This window comes from Corylus avellana, chromosome 5 (assembly GCF_965113065.1).
Source record: "Corylus avellana chromosome 5, dhCorAvel1.hap1.2, whole genome shotgun sequence".
In the NCBI taxonomy this organism is placed as follows: domain Eukaryota; kingdom Viridiplantae; phylum Streptophyta; class Magnoliopsida; order Fagales; family Betulaceae; genus Corylus; species Corylus avellana.
Window position 1 is genome coordinate 23,473,136 of NC_142494.1, and position 20,320 is coordinate 23,493,455.

The 20,320-nt window shown below is 38.0% G+C and overlaps 2 protein-coding genes across 3 annotated transcripts; one reads left to right on the forward strand and one right to left on the reverse strand.

Moving 5' to 3' along the window:
- Positions 1 to 72: 72 nt before the first annotated feature.
- On the forward strand, positions 73 to 2,383 carry LOC132181210 (nascent polypeptide-associated complex subunit beta). Its single transcript, XM_059594327.2, has 6 exons — positions 73 to 207; positions 337 to 404; positions 561 to 709; positions 818 to 874; positions 1,232 to 1,270; positions 2,023 to 2,383. Exons 2-6 carry the CDS (start codon positions 337 to 339, stop codon positions 2,184 to 2,186), a joined length of 477 nt encoding a protein of 158 aa, XP_059450310.2. The 5' UTR covers positions 73 to 207; the 3' UTR covers positions 2,187 to 2,383.
- A 2,600-nt stretch (positions 2,384 to 4,983) lies between these two features.
- On the reverse strand, positions 4,984 to 20,195 carry ARF8 (auxin response factor 8). 2 transcript variants are annotated; one of them, XM_059593154.2, is made up of 14 exons: positions 20,048 to 20,195; positions 19,768 to 19,880; positions 19,429 to 19,527; positions 19,197 to 19,253; positions 18,921 to 19,076; positions 18,754 to 18,838; positions 15,290 to 15,380; positions 15,035 to 15,199; positions 14,802 to 14,924; positions 13,303 to 13,378; positions 10,203 to 10,350; positions 6,332 to 7,365; positions 6,050 to 6,240; positions 4,984 to 5,519 (listed from the first exon to the last, which is right to left on the reverse strand). In XM_059593154.2, exons 1-14 carry the CDS (start codon positions 20,088 to 20,090, stop codon positions 5,345 to 5,347), a joined length of 2,556 nt encoding a protein of 851 aa, XP_059449137.2. In that variant the 5' UTR covers positions 20,091 to 20,195; the 3' UTR covers positions 4,984 to 5,344. The 2 variants fall into 2 exon arrangements, with proteins under 2 accessions (XP_059449137.2, XP_059449136.2); XM_059593153.2 differs by having other exon boundaries at positions 19,768 to 19,883.
- Positions 20,196 to 20,320: the final 125 nt, after the last annotated feature.

Here is a 20,320-nt window from a genome sequence, read left to right on the forward strand (position 1 = left end):
AATAATAATAATAATTAAATAAATAAAAAAACCCCGCTCGAACAGTACATAAATAGACCTAACTCGAAGTTGTTATAAAGAAGCTCATTGGGTATCGGAGGGGGCAGGCAGGCAGGGTACCAAGGGTTACCAATTTAGCTCTATCACTCACTCTCTCGCCGGCATTTGGTGCTTCTCGTCTCCGTTTCATTTTCCGGCTTTGCAAAGGTACCTTTCATTGTGTATCCCGTTTCTGAGTATAAGGGTCTCGGTTTCAGTTTACTGGTGGCACTTTCGTTGTGTTTGTTTGACTGAAAGTAGTACTAGTATTGCTCATATAGCATTTTCCATATGCAGATGAATCGGGAGAGGCTCATGAAGATGGCCGGTGCCGTTCGCACTGGTGGAAAAGGAAGCATGCGAAGGTCTGAGATGAGATTCTTTCTTGTTTCTCCGAAAGATGTTTTCTTTTTCTTTTGATGGGTTTGAGTTCTTTTTGGAAATCTTTAGTTTGATGTCATGATGTTTTGGTCGGTTGCTTTTTGTTTTTAATTGAGTATGATTTGTTCTTTGAAACTTAGAAAGAAGAAGGCTGTTCACAAAGCCACGACCACTGATGATAAAAGGCTTCAGAGTACCTTGAAAAGGGTTGGGGTGAACACCATCCCTGCCATTGAAGAAGTTAACATTTTCAAGGATGATGCAGTCATCCAGTTTCTTAATCCCAAAGGTTGATCTACTAATCTTAATTTTCTCAGCATTTTATCCCATCAATTTTTTTTTATTGCTTTCGTTTTTGGCAACCGATGACTAATAATTCTTTTATCTTTCATCCCAGTTCAAGCTTCCATTGCTGCAAACACTTGGGTTGTTACTGGTTCTCCTCAAACAAAAAGTATTTTCCCATTTCATTTTTTCCCCTTTCTAGCATGCTTGTTCTTTTTTGTTGTCTTTTTTTCTTCGGCTTTTTCTGTATTCTTAACTATTTGAAGATGTGGTCTAACATGGGTTGCTGAGATAGGAGCTGGTTCATTTAATTTTAGTAGTGTTGCTGGGGCTCTTTTAACTTTATGTTTAAGCATTCCCAGCTTTCCATTCATGTCATATAGTAGGCCCTAACCGGATTTTGGGACTCTTTTAAAGAGATGGTTCTTGGCATTACAATTTTGTTGCTGATTGTCACTGTTGCACTTCTACTTCTTTAATATCTTTCGATGGACAGGAACTAAGAATTGAATTTGTTGTATTTCAGAATTGCAAGATCTTCTCCCAGGGCTCATCAACCAACTAGGTATGATATCATCACGTCTATTCTCCTTACGCTCAAGCCTTAATGTTACTCATTTAGTTCCATGTTGGTATTTGGTTAGAGGCCAGAATTTCTTGAGACCTTAGGATAAAAAAATAAGTAAAATTACAAATTGGCTCACTGTGGGTAGGTATAACTACAAATTACCTCCCTGTCTATTCGCCTTTCATTTGGAGTAAAATCAAATCATCATACTTTTGTCCCAATTGATGAATTCTCTTTGCATGAATGATGCACACTTGTCGAATGAAACGCCAGATTTAGTCCTCAGGAGGCCCTTTTATTATATATATATAAATTACAAAGCTTTTGTAAGCCAAAAAAATTGTCCCTGGGTTAATTCATATGTGCATATACTGTTGCCCAACATCCTGGCATTAGATGTCCCAAACATTATTTATAGTCTTTGATGACCGGCTCTTTTCCACCTTCGATGAACCCAACAATTTTATTTCTGCTGATGTCAACTCTTTCTACAAATAGACTTATGTGATTCAAACAAAGATTGCCAATGACTTAATAAAGAGTAATATAATATATACATATTCCGGGGCTGATCTTTGAGTGATTAAATTCTGGATATGAAGCAATTTTAACCCAAGGATTACATTTTTCTAGCAGTCTTGAAAGAAACTCTAATTCTATGGGCTTTGGAAGTGAATTTGTTGGTGTTTTCTATCTCAATCTAGTGGGGACTAACTTGCCAATGTCCCCTATGGGCTTGAATTTTCCAGGGCCAGATAACTTGGAGAACCTAAAGAAGCTTGCGGAGCAGTTTCAAAGGCAGCAACCTGCTGGTGCACAGCCAAAGCAAGAAGAAGAAGAAGAAGATGAAGTCCCAGAGCTTGTTGCTGGTGAAACCTTTGAAACTGCTGCGGAAGATGGCCATACTTCTTAGACTGGTTGGGGGATGGTTTCCAATTGCTTGGTCTTTCTTTCCCTTTCTTCCCTTCGGCCCCTATAATGGTTTTCTCTCACTTTTCTTGAGATGTGTTGTGGAATCCATGGACAGAATTGTAGCATGCATGAGACCTACCCTTTCATTTGAATGTCGGGTATTATTTTTATCAAGTCACGCGGCCCCTTCTTACACTATTCTATTGTTCATTCCTTTTCTTGCAAAGAGAATTAAGATCCTCTCTATTTCATTTGAACTGAATAATATCTAGTTAGTTATATTAAAGGGGTATTTTTTTTCAATCAAAAAGTAAAAAGATAAAAATACCCCTTCAATATAAGTAACTGGATATTATCTAAGTAACTTGCAAAGAACAGGAATGTTTCCCATGAAACTTCTGCATATGATGCTGAATTCATCTGTAGTTCTTGGGGAGAACTACAAATGAATTCCTGTATCCATGCCGAATTCATCCGATATGAATTAATTTCATATCAGCAGTCTGCAAGCTATAAACTTGGGCCTGCTAAATGGGTTGGGTTGATATTCGTACTCAACTAAATTAACCCGATCACAAGGTCGGCCCGCATTTCATGTCCCAAAAAATTAGAGAGAGAGAGAGAGAGCGCATCAGTAAGAAAAAGCATTTACGCCAAGCTATAAAGCTGAAGGCCAAGGAAGCGAGCCATATCAAGCCCGACTGTTTTTGCACAATTACCGATTTAGTCCGTGTCAACAATTCAGTCTTTTAAGGGTTATTGTCAGAAGTAAAAATTTAGAAATAGATCAGGATCCCCTCAAGAGGAAAATGAGAATCTCATTTTCTCTAATCTCAACCCTTAGATGAATTTAAGAGTTCAAAATATTTCAATCTCAAAACTCAAACAGAAACACAACCACATAGGATTTTATATCAAATTTAAATTTAAAAAATTAATTAATTTAAAAAAAAAAATGAAAAAAAAAAACAAGGGGCGGCTCAGCCCAGAGCCACCCATCTGGGGGCGGCGTGCGCCCATCCCATGGCCTAGGGGTGGGCGCGGCCACCCTAGGCCTTCTGGGGGTGGTTGCGCGCCACCCCCAGATCTGCTGGGGGTGGCGCGAGGCCACCCCTAGGCCATGAGGTGGCTGTGCAAGGCCACCCCTGCACCATGGGGTGACCTCGCGCCACCCCAGAAGGCCATGGGGTGGCCGCGCAAGCGTTCTAGGGGTGGTCGCGCGCCACCCCCAGATCTGCTGGGGGTGGCCGCACGACCACCCCATGGCCTTCTGGGGGTGGTTGCGCGCCACCCCTAGATCTGTTGGGGGTGGCCATGATGGGCTTCTGGGGGTGGCGCGAGGCCACCCCTTGGCCATGGGGTGGCCGCGCACCACTTCCAGATCTGCTGCGGCCACCCCCAACCACCCATGGGATGGCCGCACGGCGGTGGCGAGCCGCCCCATGGGGTGGCTTCTCCTCCAATTATTATTTTTTTAAAAAAAAAACAAATAAATAAATGTTTTTATTATTTATAATCAAGTGTGTTGAGTTTATTTTTGAGTTTTGTATTCCTAGATGTTTTAGACTCTTAGATGCTTTGAATGACTAAGATCTCAAAAAATGAGATTCTCCAATTACTCACAATTGGAGGGGATCCTAATCCAAAATTTAGAGGGATCAAGATTTCCAGTAGTTATCTCTCAACAGTCAAACGTATATATAAATTTCAAACCAAAATTAAAAATATTTAAAATTAGAGTACCAAACCACCTTCAGAGAAATTGCCGAGGAACTTGATTCAATCTAAGACTACCTCTTTTTGTCAGAAACCAAATTGTTGAATGTCAACCCCGAAATTATATTTCCAAATGATAACATTTACCAATGTTTTGTTATTTTTGGATTCAATAACCAACCTTGGATGCTATCCCCTATTGTATGGACCAACTAAATGGAACTGGCTAGGTGGACTCATGGCAAAAAGCAAATCCATCCGTCGACAGTAACAGAGAATCTATCGGCTTGCATTTTGCCAAAGAAGGGAAAAAGAACCAAAAAAATATTTGTTGCATTTTGCCAAAGAAGAAAAAAAGAACCAAAAATATATTTGTCAACGAGCAACAATTATATAGTCAAGACCTGCTAGGAGCATACTAGCATAAGTTAGATGCTATAAGCTTTAGCCTTTATTTTTTAACTTAAAAAAGATAAGCTCGACACATCCATTTCTTGTGCAAATTCACCATTGAATTCATAAAACCCAGATGTGATCCGACATTCAATAGTAAATTTGCTCATCTCTTGTATGAAAACCAAACATTTCTCTAACTTAGAAGTCATAAAAGCTATAAATCTTACTAAAAAAGACAGGTTAGAATTGTAAGCACTTGAGTCTTTTAGCTTTTCTAAAATTGACCGTTTGTATTCCCTTTTGAAATCATCAAATGTAAAATTTCTTTGGACTCCTTCACAGGACCCTGGCTCAGCCCAGAGAATTTTACTTCCATTCTCGCAAAAACTGATAATATTGGCTGCCTCCTCTTCTATAGGGAAGCATGGGTGCCTTTCTAAATAGAAATAGCCTGAGCAATTTCAGATTCGTCGGAAATCCATTTCCTTAGGACAAATAGGTCAGATAATATTAAAGAGAGGTTAGATAGAGGCATAGCCAATAAAAAAAATGGACTCTTCTTCTCCAATATATATATATAGCTGCTAGACCTAATATAGCAATAATGAAATGCGGCTAATGTTGATATACCAAATAATGAAATACAGCAAATGGGGTCTCAATGAAGCACCTATCCACAACGGTACTATCACAAAAGCAATAATTCTGATGACATTCACATTAACATCCACAATAAAATGCAGCAAAAAGTGAGTGTCAACAGCTACTTTCATAACAGCATATTTTCAGGACGGGTTTAGAATTTGCTAGAAATTCAATCCTTCTGATTTTTATATCTAAGTTGTGAACTTGTATAATTTTTCTCCATAAAAGTCAAACCCATTATACTAGAGTCATAGAAAAAGAGGTCGCACGGTAAACTTTTGAGAGAAAATAAGGCGAATAAGGTGTTACACACCAAAACTAGTTGATCCAATATTTGGATTTATCTCGGTAGTGAATCTTGAAGCAATATCTGGGAGAGTGTCAAATGCTTTCCAATTAACCTCAGTACTCGAGCATGCCAAGAGATGGTAGCCCGGAGACGAGGTCTTGAGCTTCACCGCCACTGCTATTCAGCCTTTGAGCTGCTGCATGTGGGCTGAAGGATTCAACTGCACCCATTTTATGAACATCCTCCGGTGAGAGTATCTTGATATACCAAACATTATTGACAAACGCCCTGCACAAGATTGTGTCGTGAGTGCACAGAAAATAGGTCACCACAGATTCAAAATCATTTTTTTTTTTTTTTTGTCCTGTTGTAAATCATTTAAAAGTGCTTCTTGCATACATACATACATAAAACCAAGAGGAAAGGTTCAATAAAATAAAAGAAAATAAAAAGTTGATAAACTAGTAGTAAGTGGCCTTGAGAAAACTTAATAAGCTCAGCAGAATGCAATGACTAACACAAGAAACTTTAGCCAAGTGCTGTGTAAACACCATGGGGATGATTTAAACTTTACAAAGCATCTAAACTCATTGTTAAAGCCGCTTTTTTTACTTTGCCTTAACAAGGAAACATGCGAAAAGGGTAAAGGGAAAAAGGGGCCTCGTTGCATTTTCAAAGCATTAAGAAGAAACACCCAACAAGACATAAAACCAGTTTCAAAGCATTTAAATCCATCAAGGGTAAAATGACAAATTGAGAGATAAGACTCCAGAAAACATCTAATCAATTTGCTATTTGTTATTGTAGCCAGTACTTACTCCCATGGGTCGTCTCCAAGGAGAAGCACATCATTCTCCCTGTCAACGAATACAAGCTGCCAGCCTGATCTAAGAGGGTCTTCTAACTTCCCCTCAATTCCAAACATCTGAGCCAGTTCTTCTCGCAGCTCATTATAGCTGCTGAACCGGGAGATGTCTAGTGAACGCCCAACGGACCCTGATTTATAAACCTACACAAAAATAGAGCATCATCTGGCCATGCCTATTAAGCAAGCAATAGTAGTAATAAATTGAAAGACCATAATAGCTTGCAGCTCATACCTTGACAAAAGTCCGAGATTGGGTTGGTGGGTCTACCTGCCCAGCACTCCGCAACAACTCAGAGGAGTCTTGCACTGAACCATACAAAGAATTCTGAAATCCAGAATCCCCTAATGGCATTGAGGACACATCGGCATCAACTGAAGTAGCAAATGTAGGAACTGTGGCAGGGAGTAGAAGTCCAGAAGAGTCGATAGTAACACCAAAAAGAGTAGGATTCTGGGAATCAGAATTACAATTTTCTGGCTCTTCAGTAACATCTTTCCCTGGATATGTTGAGTGTGACATTGAGTTGGCAAAAGCATTGACTTGTGAATGTGTGTACTTAGACGCCCAGGATTGTTGGGGTAACGGCTCAGCTATCATAGACTGACCAACTCTGGAGAAGTTCAAAAAGTTGCCACTCCCTTCAGGACAAAATGAACTGACCATGTTCTGTCTAGGGCTGATAGAACCTGAGAACTTTGTGCTTGGATCCATGAAGTCTGCTTTCGCAAAAGAAGGCACATTTGACTGAAGTCCCTGATGCAGCTGATCACTTCTACTATGAAGTGTATTCTGAAAGGTATGTTGCTGTTGCTGTTGCTGTTGCCGTGCCTGTTCCTCTTGTTGGTTGTTAAGTGGTTGCTGTATAAGGTGCTGAGGCAGGTTCTGTGTTAAAACTTGGGTTTGTGCCTGCAGGATATTATGAGGGACAGCTTGGTTAATTGCTTGTTGCTGTTGTTGCTGCTGCTGCTGCTGCTGCTGCTGCTGCAAGAGTGAAGTATGGCTGTCTCGCTGTTGAATATACTGGAATGGTTGCTGAAATTGCATAATTTGTTGTCTTAGGAGATCGCCACTTCCTAGGTTCTGCATTCCAGCAGCCAGCATGGCTTGGTACTGCTGATTATGATCATTTCCAATCAATGTTGGGTCCAGTCTCTGCTGCATCCATGGTAACAAACCCATTCCTTGAAAATTAAGAGAGTGCAGACCATGCTCTCCAGTTCCCCCCCTTACCCACATCAACCCATTAGCTCCGTCATCCCTGTTATCTGTGCCAAAACCAAAGTGAAAAAATAAACAATAATGAAGATCCAAAACAACGTTGTTAGGGATTACCATTTACCACTAGTACGTACACAAAAAGCAGGTGTATACTATAACAAAAAATTATAAATAGGCAAACCCCAATTATATGCATACACATTCTCCATGGATACACACACATACAACAAAAATTGGACAAACACCAACATACCCACATACACACATATATATACATACATTTATATGGATATGAAGAAGACATATCATCTGCCATTTGTAAAATAAAGAACAAACTAGCATATGGACAAAAGCTACATTTAGGGCAAGCAGCAAGAGAGGGGATTTTGACGAGGTTGTATCTGAATTACTCTCCAGTAAACTGCTCCTTTGAAATTTTTTTGATGAACCCCTCGAGAAAACGTTGACTTTATCTTTCTTCTAATAACACATCAAGTTAATAGAGATACTGAACCACTTCATCTGACAAGACTTCTAACCGAATTTAAGGTTCCATCATATCTCAAGTTCTTTACCTGCATCTTGAACAAAATTGAAATTCGATACAAGATTCTCTAGACATGCGATTGGGATATAAAAGAGTGGAACATGGTACATAACAATTATGCAAACTAATTTAATAGAAATAAATTGAGATAAAACATCTGGATGCAAAAGTCAATTGGTCTTGTTTATCATATTTACATGTTAAAACCATATTAACGGATAATTTTAGACAATAGAAATGCATAGTGCCAGAAAGAGAACTACTTAGTAACATATAGAAATAGGGTTCTTAAAACCACATTTGGCTTGAATAAAATAGAATACAACCTTATCTGAAGTAACATATGACTTGAACTGTTATAATGCATACCCAAGGGAAAAGTATTTAGAGTGCGTTGCAATTTTACAGGCCAAACACACATTTGCACTTGAAAAAAAATGGCAGTTTGAGAATGTGAACATTTTTTGTGCAGCATGCAAAGGGGTGCGAATTTTGAAAACGCACAATTTTAAACACCGAATCACGGTTTTACCAAATTCTTAATTGCGTTTTTAAAAATCGCATTTTCATTAACTGTGTTTTGAAACCGCTATTTTTCCAAACCACTTTTTGAAACTGCTAAACCAAACAAACACTTAAACTAAGATCTTAAACCCCCTTCTTATTTAGCTGTGATACAGAGCCTAAACCCACAAATGAACATTTTGTGCCTCTTGTTTAGACGTGATCAATGACTCTAGCAACCAGATGGTGTCAGTCACCAGAAAGCGGCCACCGATCAGCGGCCAGAGACCAAACTGCACCTGCACCAGCTACTGTAGGGTAGGTGAGGTGCAGTTCTGCTGGATTTCGGTTTTTGTTCCGTCTCGTGTCCTGCTTGGACTATCATATTGCTAGCCCAAACTTTTATCCTTTGAATCTTCTAGTTTGGCCCGTTTGGGGCCATTACAACCGCTCCAATCTATCCATGTATCTAAGCATGCCCTCCAAGTTCAATCCACCTCCCAATCAACTTGATCCCACGATGCCACCCTTCACAGCAACTAGGGCCCCACCCACTCCTCTTGACAACTCAGTTTTTGCTCCAATTAAATCATCACCATCACCTCCATCGTTTTTTTATCAGCAACATCGCAATAATCCAACCCAAGTCTTTTAGGAATCCTCTACTTCCAATGATGATCTCAAACTTATTCCCAATAAGACCATGTATAGCCAAACGAACCCAAATCATATGTCCATCCCCAAAAATACCAAATGGTTCAAACCTCATCTTGGTCTGGGTCAAACCCAGAGATATTATTCTCAGGTTCTTGTATAGGCGGTGGTTTCAATATTGCCACCAAGTGAGCTCACCCAATCGTCCTCATCAACTAGCAAGAGAATAGAATTTGGCTTGTGTGTGCTTTGATAGCATGTGTCAAAGTCATACAACAGAACAACCTCAACCTAGCCAAACACAAACCACTCCATCCTCATAAACATCCATCACCACCACAAGCCCTCAAAACTATAATCAAACAGAACCCAATTGACACTTCTACGCAAAAGGAAAACAAAATCAATTGGCCAAAACAATAGAAGCAAGCAAGAAATTTTAGAAGGAAAATAAAAATCTAAAAGCACACCTAAAAAGTGGGAGCAATAGATCCCAGTATCAGCAAAACCAATGGCAGTCAGACAAAAGTCGAGTGATTAAAATGTGAGGGATGGAGTAGCTCAACGACTACAATGGAAATAACATAAGGGAAAGCGAGAAAAAGAAACTGAAAATGAAAGTGGAGGTTTGGTTGGGGCCAACTATGTTGATGAGGGTTTCAAAAACAGGTAGAAAACTGGGTTTTTATTGAGTATGGTCAGATCGGGTTTCATCGGACCACCAACCCCAATAACCAATGACTAACCCAACGGGTGTTGATTTCACGACATTCGAAACTGCACCAAAAAGCCGAACTATCAGAAACCATTTCCTATTAACTTTTTTTTTGGGGGGGGACTACATAATAATTTAGCATGGTATCAAAACAGAAGTCTTGAATTCGAATCATAACATTTACTCTCAATTTCAATTAAAAAATTCCATATGTTGTCAGGTCCCACACGTAAAGGGGAGCATTAAAATATTAATTAAAAGATTAATTAAAATTTCACATTTCATATTACTTTTGGGATAAATGATAATTTCAAATTGTTGACCCCGAATTCAGTTTGGCATTATAGACAATTGAGATGCAAAGTTTGACCTCATTCATATCCTAAAGGAAAAAGGAAAGATAAAAATAAAAATGAAAACTTCATCATCAAACTAATTACGTTAATATTAAAAATGATAAATACCAAGCAAATTTGAGACACCAGGATGCCAAGGGCGTTTTAGTCTCAGGGGAAACAACGACGGATACATGGGGAAAGTTGTTAAGGGTTCAATTTCCCACAAAGATACCCTTGGCTGCCTCTCACCTGCTGTTGACTCGTCCCAACCAACCTATACATGAAGGATGAAAGATAAATCAATAAATAAATAAAATACGAAGTCATAACAATGACAAAAGCACGTGTGCTAACTGATGCAGAATAATATGATTTATTAGTTACTGGAGAGGCACTTTGTAAGAAAATTTTACAAAAAATCTTCATCCACATATTCTTCAGACATTACATTAGCACATAGTAAGTAAACCTAATATCTTGCAATTTTGTTAACAGAGAATCACTGAGAACCGACAAAATAAACTTTAAATGCACGAAGAGTTTTAATCATTAAAATACAGACTTAAGGTTTGCAGTTGTACAAGACAGGATGGATGGTATTTGTATTAGTTAGAATGTAATATACACAAGACATATTGGAGAAGGGAACTTGCACGAATTATCCCACTTTTGCTTTGAACATGATCCAGAATGTCTACACATTAGCCCCCTCAACCATCATACAAAATGTGTTTTTAGGTGTTCCCACATGCCTCTTTTTATCCTTTCATAAACTTCTCTCTGTTTCTCTATTTTCTTTAAATATATTGCAAAAGAAGTAGGACCCACCCATACAAAACTCCACTTATTGATAATTTTGAGTAGCGTGCAGGACCAAATGTCATACATTCTCTAGACAACAGAATCATTAGTTATACAGAGTTTTAATCATTAAAATGCAGCCTTAAGTGTTTGCAGATATACAAGATATGATACATGGATGTACTATCAGTTCAATCTTACATACACAAGACATAAAAGGACAAGGAAAATTGTACAAATTATGCCCTTTTTGCTTTACAAATGATAAGAGTATAACCAGATATTACTCGCTTCTTAAAAACAGTGCTTTTATGCATTCCTATGCGTATTCTCTCTCTCTCTCTTCCCCCCTCCCTCCCTCCCTCCCTCTTGCTCTTAAATCAATTATATCTTTGAATAGCCAGTTATCTCCAAGTAAATCATGTAACATGAAACAAATATACTTTCTACTTCTATTTCATTATTTTCTCTAGCAAGAGAGATATTTCACAGTGAATGTTTTCTATAAACCTCAAAAAGATGTGCATATACAGATATGTTTGTGTTTGTGCTTGAGTTTATGTATGTGTGTGTCCAAATGATAGAATAATTCCTAACCTTACAAATCCACACATATGATGAGTTGAACCCTCGAACTTGATCTTTGAAAGATGAAAAAGTAGACTAGACTATAAGCCCTTCAATTATACAAACAAACAAATTATCCTATAAATCCTTTATTGAGTACAAACATATGCTTTGTTTTGTAAAATATCTTTGCAAAAGGGTAAATGTTGAATGAATGGAACAGCTATATCTTTGCTAACATATCCTTCATTTTGTGAAATAACTTCAGACAATTGATCAAGCTCTTCCTAATTTAACAGTTGGATTTTGGCCAAAATTGAAGTTCAATATTCTTGCATGCCTCAAATTCTTCCCCCCCCCCCCCCCCCCCCCCCTTTTTTTTTTCTTTAACAATATTTTAGTTGCCGATTTTTTTTGTTTAACAATATATGAGTTGTCGAGAAAATAAAATAAAAAGTTATATTCGGTGCTCCAATTAGTAAACAATAAGTGTCTGAATCCCAACTACTAATAGAAAATTGATTATACCAAAATTTCCACTAGATTTCAACCATTCAATAAACATATCTTTGATTGGGGACTCAGGGTAGCCTGATTCCATACACTAACTTTACATTTACACTACAATCTATAACCAACACAAGTAAATTTTATCTATGTTAGTAAATAACGATTGATTGAATCACTCTATGTGCAGCTTTATCTCTTTGCATTGGTCATGCATATGCTTATTTGATTCATTCAGGATGCGATCCCATGATATATTTTATACGCGGAAGATATTGAGTTTGGTGATGAGACTAGAGCAAGAGTTAACGCCAAGAAGGAAACTTGGAGGGATACTTTAGATTCCAAGGTTTTAGGTTGATTAGGACCAAAACCAAGTATATTTTTCTTGAAGTGCAAGTTTAGTAAAAATTGAACTAGGAACTGAGAGAGTAAAATTTGATGGTCAAAAGATACCAAGGAACAATTACTCCTAGTTTCTTGAATCAATAATTCATAACGATGAGGAGATCAAGGATGTGGGTCATATAACAAGAACGGAATGGGTGACGTGGAGAAGTGCATCAAGAGTATGTTTAATCATAGAATACCTATTAAGTTGAATTATAAAATCAGCTATATTCAATGGTATGGAATGTTGGGCTACTAAGAAGCAACATGTTCATGAGTTGAATGTGGCAAAATGAGAATGTAAAGATGAATCAATGGATATACTAGGAAAGATGAGGAATAGAGTCATACTTTCAAAGATAGTGGCGACCCTTAGTGAGGAAAAAAAATCGCTTAAAATGGTTTGACGATGCACAATGAAAATTGATTAATTCCCTAGTGAGAGAGTGACTTAATTCAAATTGATTATATATATATATATATATATAGAGAGAGAGAGAGAGAGAGAGAGAGAGAGGTCTAAAATAACATGAGTAGTAGTGAAGAAAGATATGTTAAATAGGGTGACATAAGGTATGAAATTGAATAAAACAGGAAAAAAAACATGTGGCCGACCGTGATTAATAGATGAGGACGGACCTATAGCCTCCCATATTCATAGAAATTAAAACTTAGTTGAGTTTACAAGAAACCAAGTGAAGGTGGAACTATCACAACATAGTTTACAATACTTGATAGAAAAAAATTGCAACACACAAAGTCTATTAAAATTGGTGACAGCGATGCTATCAAATACACTAACAAATATTTTTTTTTCTAACATTCTTCTTCTAAAATTACATTTCCCAACAAAAAACCTGGAAAAAAATCTGCAAAGAATTCTTTCCCTCCATATGCACAAGACAAGATATGCAACATTGTAATGGCGAATACATGCATGCCATGAGAAAAGCTCAAGTACCTTAACAGACCGCCAATAAGAATTTGGCCAACGAACAGGATCCAGATCACTTATTCCAGTTATCGTGCCCATGTACCTGAAAAAAAAAACAAGTCTTACACATCTGAACACATGTGCATATAACATAACCAGAGGCAGCAGTCCCAAGCTGCCACACCATTGAGAGATAAAGAACACGCATTTAGCTTGCACTTTCTGTGGTACACCCCCACCATAACCGAAACCTACCCACCATAAATAATACCAACATGCAAAAAAACTGTATCTAGTGTTCATTTACCATGGCATTTGCTTGTAGGATGTCATTATTTGGTGACTCAGGAGTTGAAGGGGCCATTGCTCCAACAATCACACCTCAAAAAGATGATAAAGGTGACTTTTAAAAGGTAAAAGTGCAAAAGCTTATTACTATGAGAAAGAGTGATTTTAATATTAATACAAATTTAAAACAAAGCCATCATCTACTTTCTCTGGCAAGATTGTTAGGTTTACGTGTTGGCTCATTCGGTGTCCAACACTTGTTTTTATTTATGGATTGGGTAGTTGTATACTTAGGTCTACAAGGCTCCGTTTGGCAATGGACTTGGCAAGTTATTTTGAAATTTAAACATTGATTTAGAAGAATATGCTTATTACTTCTTCCCAAAAAATTGGGGGGATAGAAACAGAGTTTTACCAGCCACTAGTGCAAGATCTACACTATCTTCTGAAAACACAAATTATTCTCGTTTTAAGAGAGTGGCTACATTTCGCATCTTTTGTGTTTTTTCAAATTGAAGAGACAACTTTTGTGAGAGAACCTACTCCTAGTTGCAGAAGTAGGATCGGTTGTATATGGAACAAAAGGAGAGACATTTTTTGAAGCAAAAGGGCTTGTGAGATTCATTTAAACCTACATAAGAGGAAGAGAAGAGGACCAGCCAGGCCAACAGACATGTGACTGAAAAAGTGAAAACCTTCAAATGGGTGAATCTATGAAAAAAGAAGAGAGGGGCTTTCGATCATATTCTTATTCTTTTCACCTTTTTTGGGCTAAGTATTATATTTATGGTTATTTATTTATTTATTTGTTTTGAACAACTGGCTCAGGCTGGTTGCAGTTATTGTTGTCATCACCACAATAAACATTGTCTTGTTAAGATAGGAAAGTTAAACAAGTGTTGAGGTGACAGTCACTAGCACTCCTCTTTTGGCTACCCAGTCAACAAAATACCTTGCCTAAAATGTGGTAAAATTCATATGCCAGGAAACCTAAGTAATCTGTCATGGAAATACTGCATCTACATCATGACTAATTTGAGTACCCTCTTATAACTCAAGCAACAACAAGAAACAGTACTTATGTGACAGAACGCCACAAAGTCACTAAGAAACTCATCAAATGTCTTCACAGATATGAAGTTCGAACCCATAAAATGCAAGAAACTGATAGAAGTGACACAAACATCATCACATGAAGACTAGCAAGTGTGTCATTAAACAATTAACTACTATATTACCTTCTGACACTTGATTCTTCAGTCTCAAAAAGCATCCGGAATCGCATTCCAACTGACACACGTGTGTGATATATAGCTTTAACATATTTTGAAAGGGGTACAACAAACTCAGATGGACAAGCCCTGTACATAATTGAAAAGGCAAAGCAGCAAGCATTACAGAGGAAAAGACCAACAAAAAAAAATGGATGAATGAAAAGACCAAAAAAAAGACTTTGAGAACTATGCGCCACCTCGGGTTATAGAAAACAGTAAAACAGCTATTGGTAGCTGCAGCATGAGCAGCAGCAGCTAGGAGTCCAATGTGCATGCTATCACTTGATAAAACCGACGATGGCATCACAGTTTGCGGTCGAGTGGCACGCCGAATTCCCAAAAGAAGCTGATTTTTCTCATTCCTGGTCATGTAATTAACCAAAAGAATAAAAACTCAGGATTCCAGGCATCAAACAAAAAGCATCGCAGGAATAAAGTATAGGCATATTCACCAGATAAAGAGAACAGAATCCCCTGCAACAAGTCTTTTGGCACTAACAAACACACTCCAGCCTGTAGTAAGAAGATGCCGTTTTGGCTGTCCTGCAATATGAGCAAGAAAAAGACAGTGTCAGCTTGTTCAGAAAAGCATTGTTTACACAATTTAACACCCTCAGCATAGATACTACATAAACTAGGAGTGCAGTTAAGTTGCTTTTTTTAGCAAGTAATCGAATTTTATTAAAACCAAAAGACGCACCCAAGTACACAAGGGACGTGTATACAAGAGAAACACCTAACCAAAAACAAAAAAGTCATAAAAACTAGAAATATGAAAACTGTTAAATCACCAATTATCCCAAAAACTTGAGCTAATAGGAAGAGATAAGTTTAATCACTTGATCATTAATTTAACATTCTCCCTCACGTGTGGGCTCAAACTCCATTTTAATAGGTGAGGCCCAACATGTGGAATATTTAATTTAAATGAAGGGGGGTCATTTGACGGAGTCAAGGTTCGATCCCATGACATTTGGCTTTGATACCATGTTAAATTATCAATTATCCCAAAAGCTTAAGCTAATATGAAGAGATAAGTTTAATCACTTAATCATTACTTTAATAGAAACTATCATAGGCAGCTATCCAATGGAAAAAAGGAGCTAAAGAAAAAGGCTTTTAACTCTACCACCGTCTTTTCTCTATCTTCAAAGTTACGAACATTTCTCTCTCTAAATGCACCACATCAAGCATAGCAGAGTCATTTTGCAGAGTGCTTCACTCGGTGAACTACCAAACTTCCTTCTCCAACAAGCAAAGCTCACTCGATGAGGTATGACCCAAGCTAAGCCGAACAATCCAAAAATAGAGTTTAATAAAGCACTAGCTAACTCACAATGGAGAAAAAGATGGTTGATGGTTTCTCCACTTTTCTTACACAAACAATATCAATTAATCACAACGATATGCTGCTTCCTTTAGTTATCCAAAGTGAGGATCTTACCTATAGTGGTCATCCAAGCGAAGAAAGCCACTCTTAAATGGGGCCTTACCCCTCCAAATATACCTTCAAGGGAAAGAGGTGCTACCAGGGGGCGTTAATACCTTACAAAACACTAACCTGAAACCATCCTCTCTTGGAGGGGAGAACAACTTCATGTCCTCATAACCTTACAAAGCCATGGATTGCTCCTCATAATTCTCACATGAAAGCCTCACAACACAATAGATCTCCTTCACTCTTTGCAGAACCCAAACAAAATACTCCAGCCCTGAGCAAATATATTTCCCAAACACAGCAGGGGGCACGACTTTAGAGGAGTGCAGATCATAGCCTCCTCCCTATTGTAAGGACCCACATCCAGGCAAGGCCACGGAGCGCTAACAGCCTAACAAGCTAACTATTCCCTACTGCACAACCTAGCTCCGTCCCATCAAACGCATAGAGTGTTCTATACCCCCTTGCAAACAATAACATTGGCCTCCCTCAAATACCCAAAAGAAGAGCAAGGTGAAAAAGGAGCAAGGTCCAGAGAAAAGATTAGAATTCCTCCTTTGACAACTGATTCCTTCTCAACGAACCTAGAAATTGCTCCAACATCAACAAGGCCTGATTGAATAGCAAAACCGACTGGCCTCGAGTCAAAATTAGCATCACTCAAACTATCAACCTTACTCAAAACACAAGCCGCTTCTACAGGAACCACAACAACACCATTTACACCCCTATCGAAGAGCCCATTCCTAGAAGCTACCATCTTTGATTCCTCGTCGGCAAAATGTGATTGGCAAAACACTTTAGACCTAGAGTTACGGGCAAAATCCTCCTCTTGGACATCGGCCCCCAAAACAAACTAATCAAAACTGCACAAAGATACCAAATCCTTGCTGGCAGGTTCTGAGGAGCTCACGGTACTGCCCTCCATGAAAAGCGGCAACCGCAAGCCAATATGTTGGTCAAAAGGCAACCAAACTCCAGCAAGATCTCCATAGCCACTCCTGGCACAAGAAGAGAATCAGTGGCTGAGACAGCTGCTTTGTGTAGCACAAAAGGACAGTCGGGCTGAACACAGGCACCTGACCCTTTCACCACACCTGAGCCCAAAGCAAAAGGCTTAGATCCCACTTTCACTCCCGGTGAAAGCTTAGTTCTAGGCTTGAGGCAGAACTTAGCCTGAGAAACACTAGGGCCCATCGGGGCCTTTCTTTTTGAAACTTGGTTAGGGTGGGCCAAGTGAAACGGGCCTAAGAGACCCACTACAAAGGGGGCCTTAGACGGCCAGGGATCAGCTGAGATTGGCTTCAGCTAATAGCTAATACCCCACTCTTTGGACCTAGCCTTCTGATGTTGGTCAGAAGATCGCCAGCTCTCCTAATTCATATTTCAAACGAAAAACAGAAGTACCTAGAGCAAAAACCAATTTTTGGTCAGCCCACTAGTAATCAAACATTCTACACAATACATCTAATACTATTTTACCCTCAAATAACTTAAGAAACACACCCTCACAACATACAATGAAAAATAACAGATTCGCTTTCCACATGTTCATAAGTTTCGAAAATGCCAAAACATAATCCTTTTAACTGTTAGATCTCTGCTATAAGCTGTCAACCTAATGTTCCCAGTAACGAAAACATGCACACTAGTACATAACTCACTACACGTCAATGTAAGTTCAGCTTGAAGACGGAGATCCGATCACTACCACTCCATCTTCAATATATCAAAACAATGCACTTTGGGAATGCTTTGAAAGATGCAGCACATTCTTCCAACTGCAACTTATTTGTTCATTGTGGAATCATAATTCCAGAAACTTCTATATACACCTTTTCTTTTTTTTTTTCTTTTCTTTTTTCTGTCGGGGCCATGAACAAAGCATTTTCTACATCTAAGTGGTGAAAAAGCCAGGTTGGTTTGTTCCATAACAAAGTTGATTATAAAAGAGATTATCCAGCAACTGACTAGAGTTGTGTCCAACTTAAGCTATTAAACATAGATAGCATTTTGAACATGCCATACTTCATTTTACCTCAAGTATAATTGATACCAAGAACAAATTTGACACTGGATTTTGATAATAGAAAGCATCAAAAGATTTGATACCGATCAACACGACTTCTATGCATTCATGTTGCTTAACAAACCTCTTAAACATAACCGCCTTTTGATGATGTATCAAGACAATTACTAAGATATTATAGATAAAATAATTATCTCAAAAAAAAGATATTATAGATAAACGTATTACCTAATGATAATAACCAAGAAATAATGTATCATGTCAGACCAGGCACGAAGATACAGAGAAATAGCTCTGGAGCATAAAAATACCATGAGATGGCACTTTTTTATAGAATCTTAGCCAGCAGCAAAATATCAGAGTGTAACGTCAATGAATAGATCTTCATCTTCTTCTTTTTCTTTTTTTTATCTGACAAATACCATTAATAAACAATACTTCAAATCTACCTCGAAAAATATGCCTAAACTTCCACTCGACATCATGGAGATCCCTTGCGATAAGTTCCTGAGCTGGCGGCTGCTGTGAGAAATCCTGCAGGGCAAAAAGAAAGGGAAAATGCAACAGCATCCCACTTAGAGTCAAAAGAAAAAGAATGTAAAGTAGCACACTCTACCAATGGAGGGAAAACTTTCTCAGCAGCACGACGGGGAACAGAGAAACCTCCATGGGTACTGGTATCACTCGCTGTCAATGTCTTGCAAAAATAATTGGTCGGCTGCTTGCTTGGAATCCCCAATTCCATAGGGAGAAATGTATCCTTTTGCTCGTCCTATGTGTATCATTGAGAAAGGAAATTTGCAAATCCATCCAGAAGACATTGCAAAACACTATAAGGTAAAAACAAATTGTGTAAAAAATGACTTAAGAACATTAACAAAGTCAGGAATACCGGCGTCAAAGGCTGCAATGTCATTTGAGCATATACTTCATCCGTTTCCACATCTGCCTGAAATTCCTCGTAAATAAAAATTCCAATTAAGACTCTTACTTTTTTTCTTTTTTTTTTTTAATGAGATACAGATAGTGCTCAATTAATATAATCTCACAACCCAACGGGAAAAAAAAAACAAAAAACAAAAAAAAAGAAAAAAAAAAGAAAAGGAAAATAGAAAAGAACACACATGCATTGTGACATTGTGGAGTTGGCAAGTCAGCTGGGGCGACAAGCTCGGGTAATTGGGGATGTGCCCATCAACTTCTTTGTTAGTAGTGGCAGCAACCTGCAACAAGAACAACTACCATCTTCATTTCACATTTCATTTCATCTCCTCTAAATCATACTACTACTACTACGTTAGATTACATATATAGTAAGAACAAATTGGTTTAAGTAAAAAGCATTTGCAAACTTAGTAATACAGTAAGTATAGTATGACAGAGTGTTCAAAATAGAAATTTAATTTAATTTTAATTCAAAAGAAGACAGAGTAAGGGGAGAGAAGTAATGAAATATAAGAAACCTGCTCGCTATGACCCTGAGGAAAGTAGACGACACGAGTCCCCGGCGTTGGTAGGGACACCAGTGGTCCAGCACACGCATGCCATAGCTCCGAATTTAGGCACTTCTTCTCTCCTCCTCCAATAACAAAATTTTAAACAAAACTTACCAATAAAAAAAAGAAGAAATAACACTAGGAATAAAAAATAGGAACATGAAAATGACATAAAAATTAAAATATCTGAATACTAAACTTAATAAAGAAGAAGAAGAAGAAAGATATGAGATGGAATGATAGATACCTTCATGATCCAACCGACTCAAACCCGATGTTGACAGCTTCATATCAAGCTTTTCCTTTGTTCTTTTTTTGTTTTGTTTTTTGTAATTACAGAGGGAGATTTATATAACCCTAACCCTCACTCAAACCTACCATAACTTAGTTCACTAAAGAAAAGAAAAAAAAAAAGAAAAAAAAAAAAAAGTACAAACTCTAAAGGTATGGAGTACAACAACAAGCCTAACTATGCTACCTCAAGCCATTGCTCTGCCTCTATTTACCAATTCGTGCCATA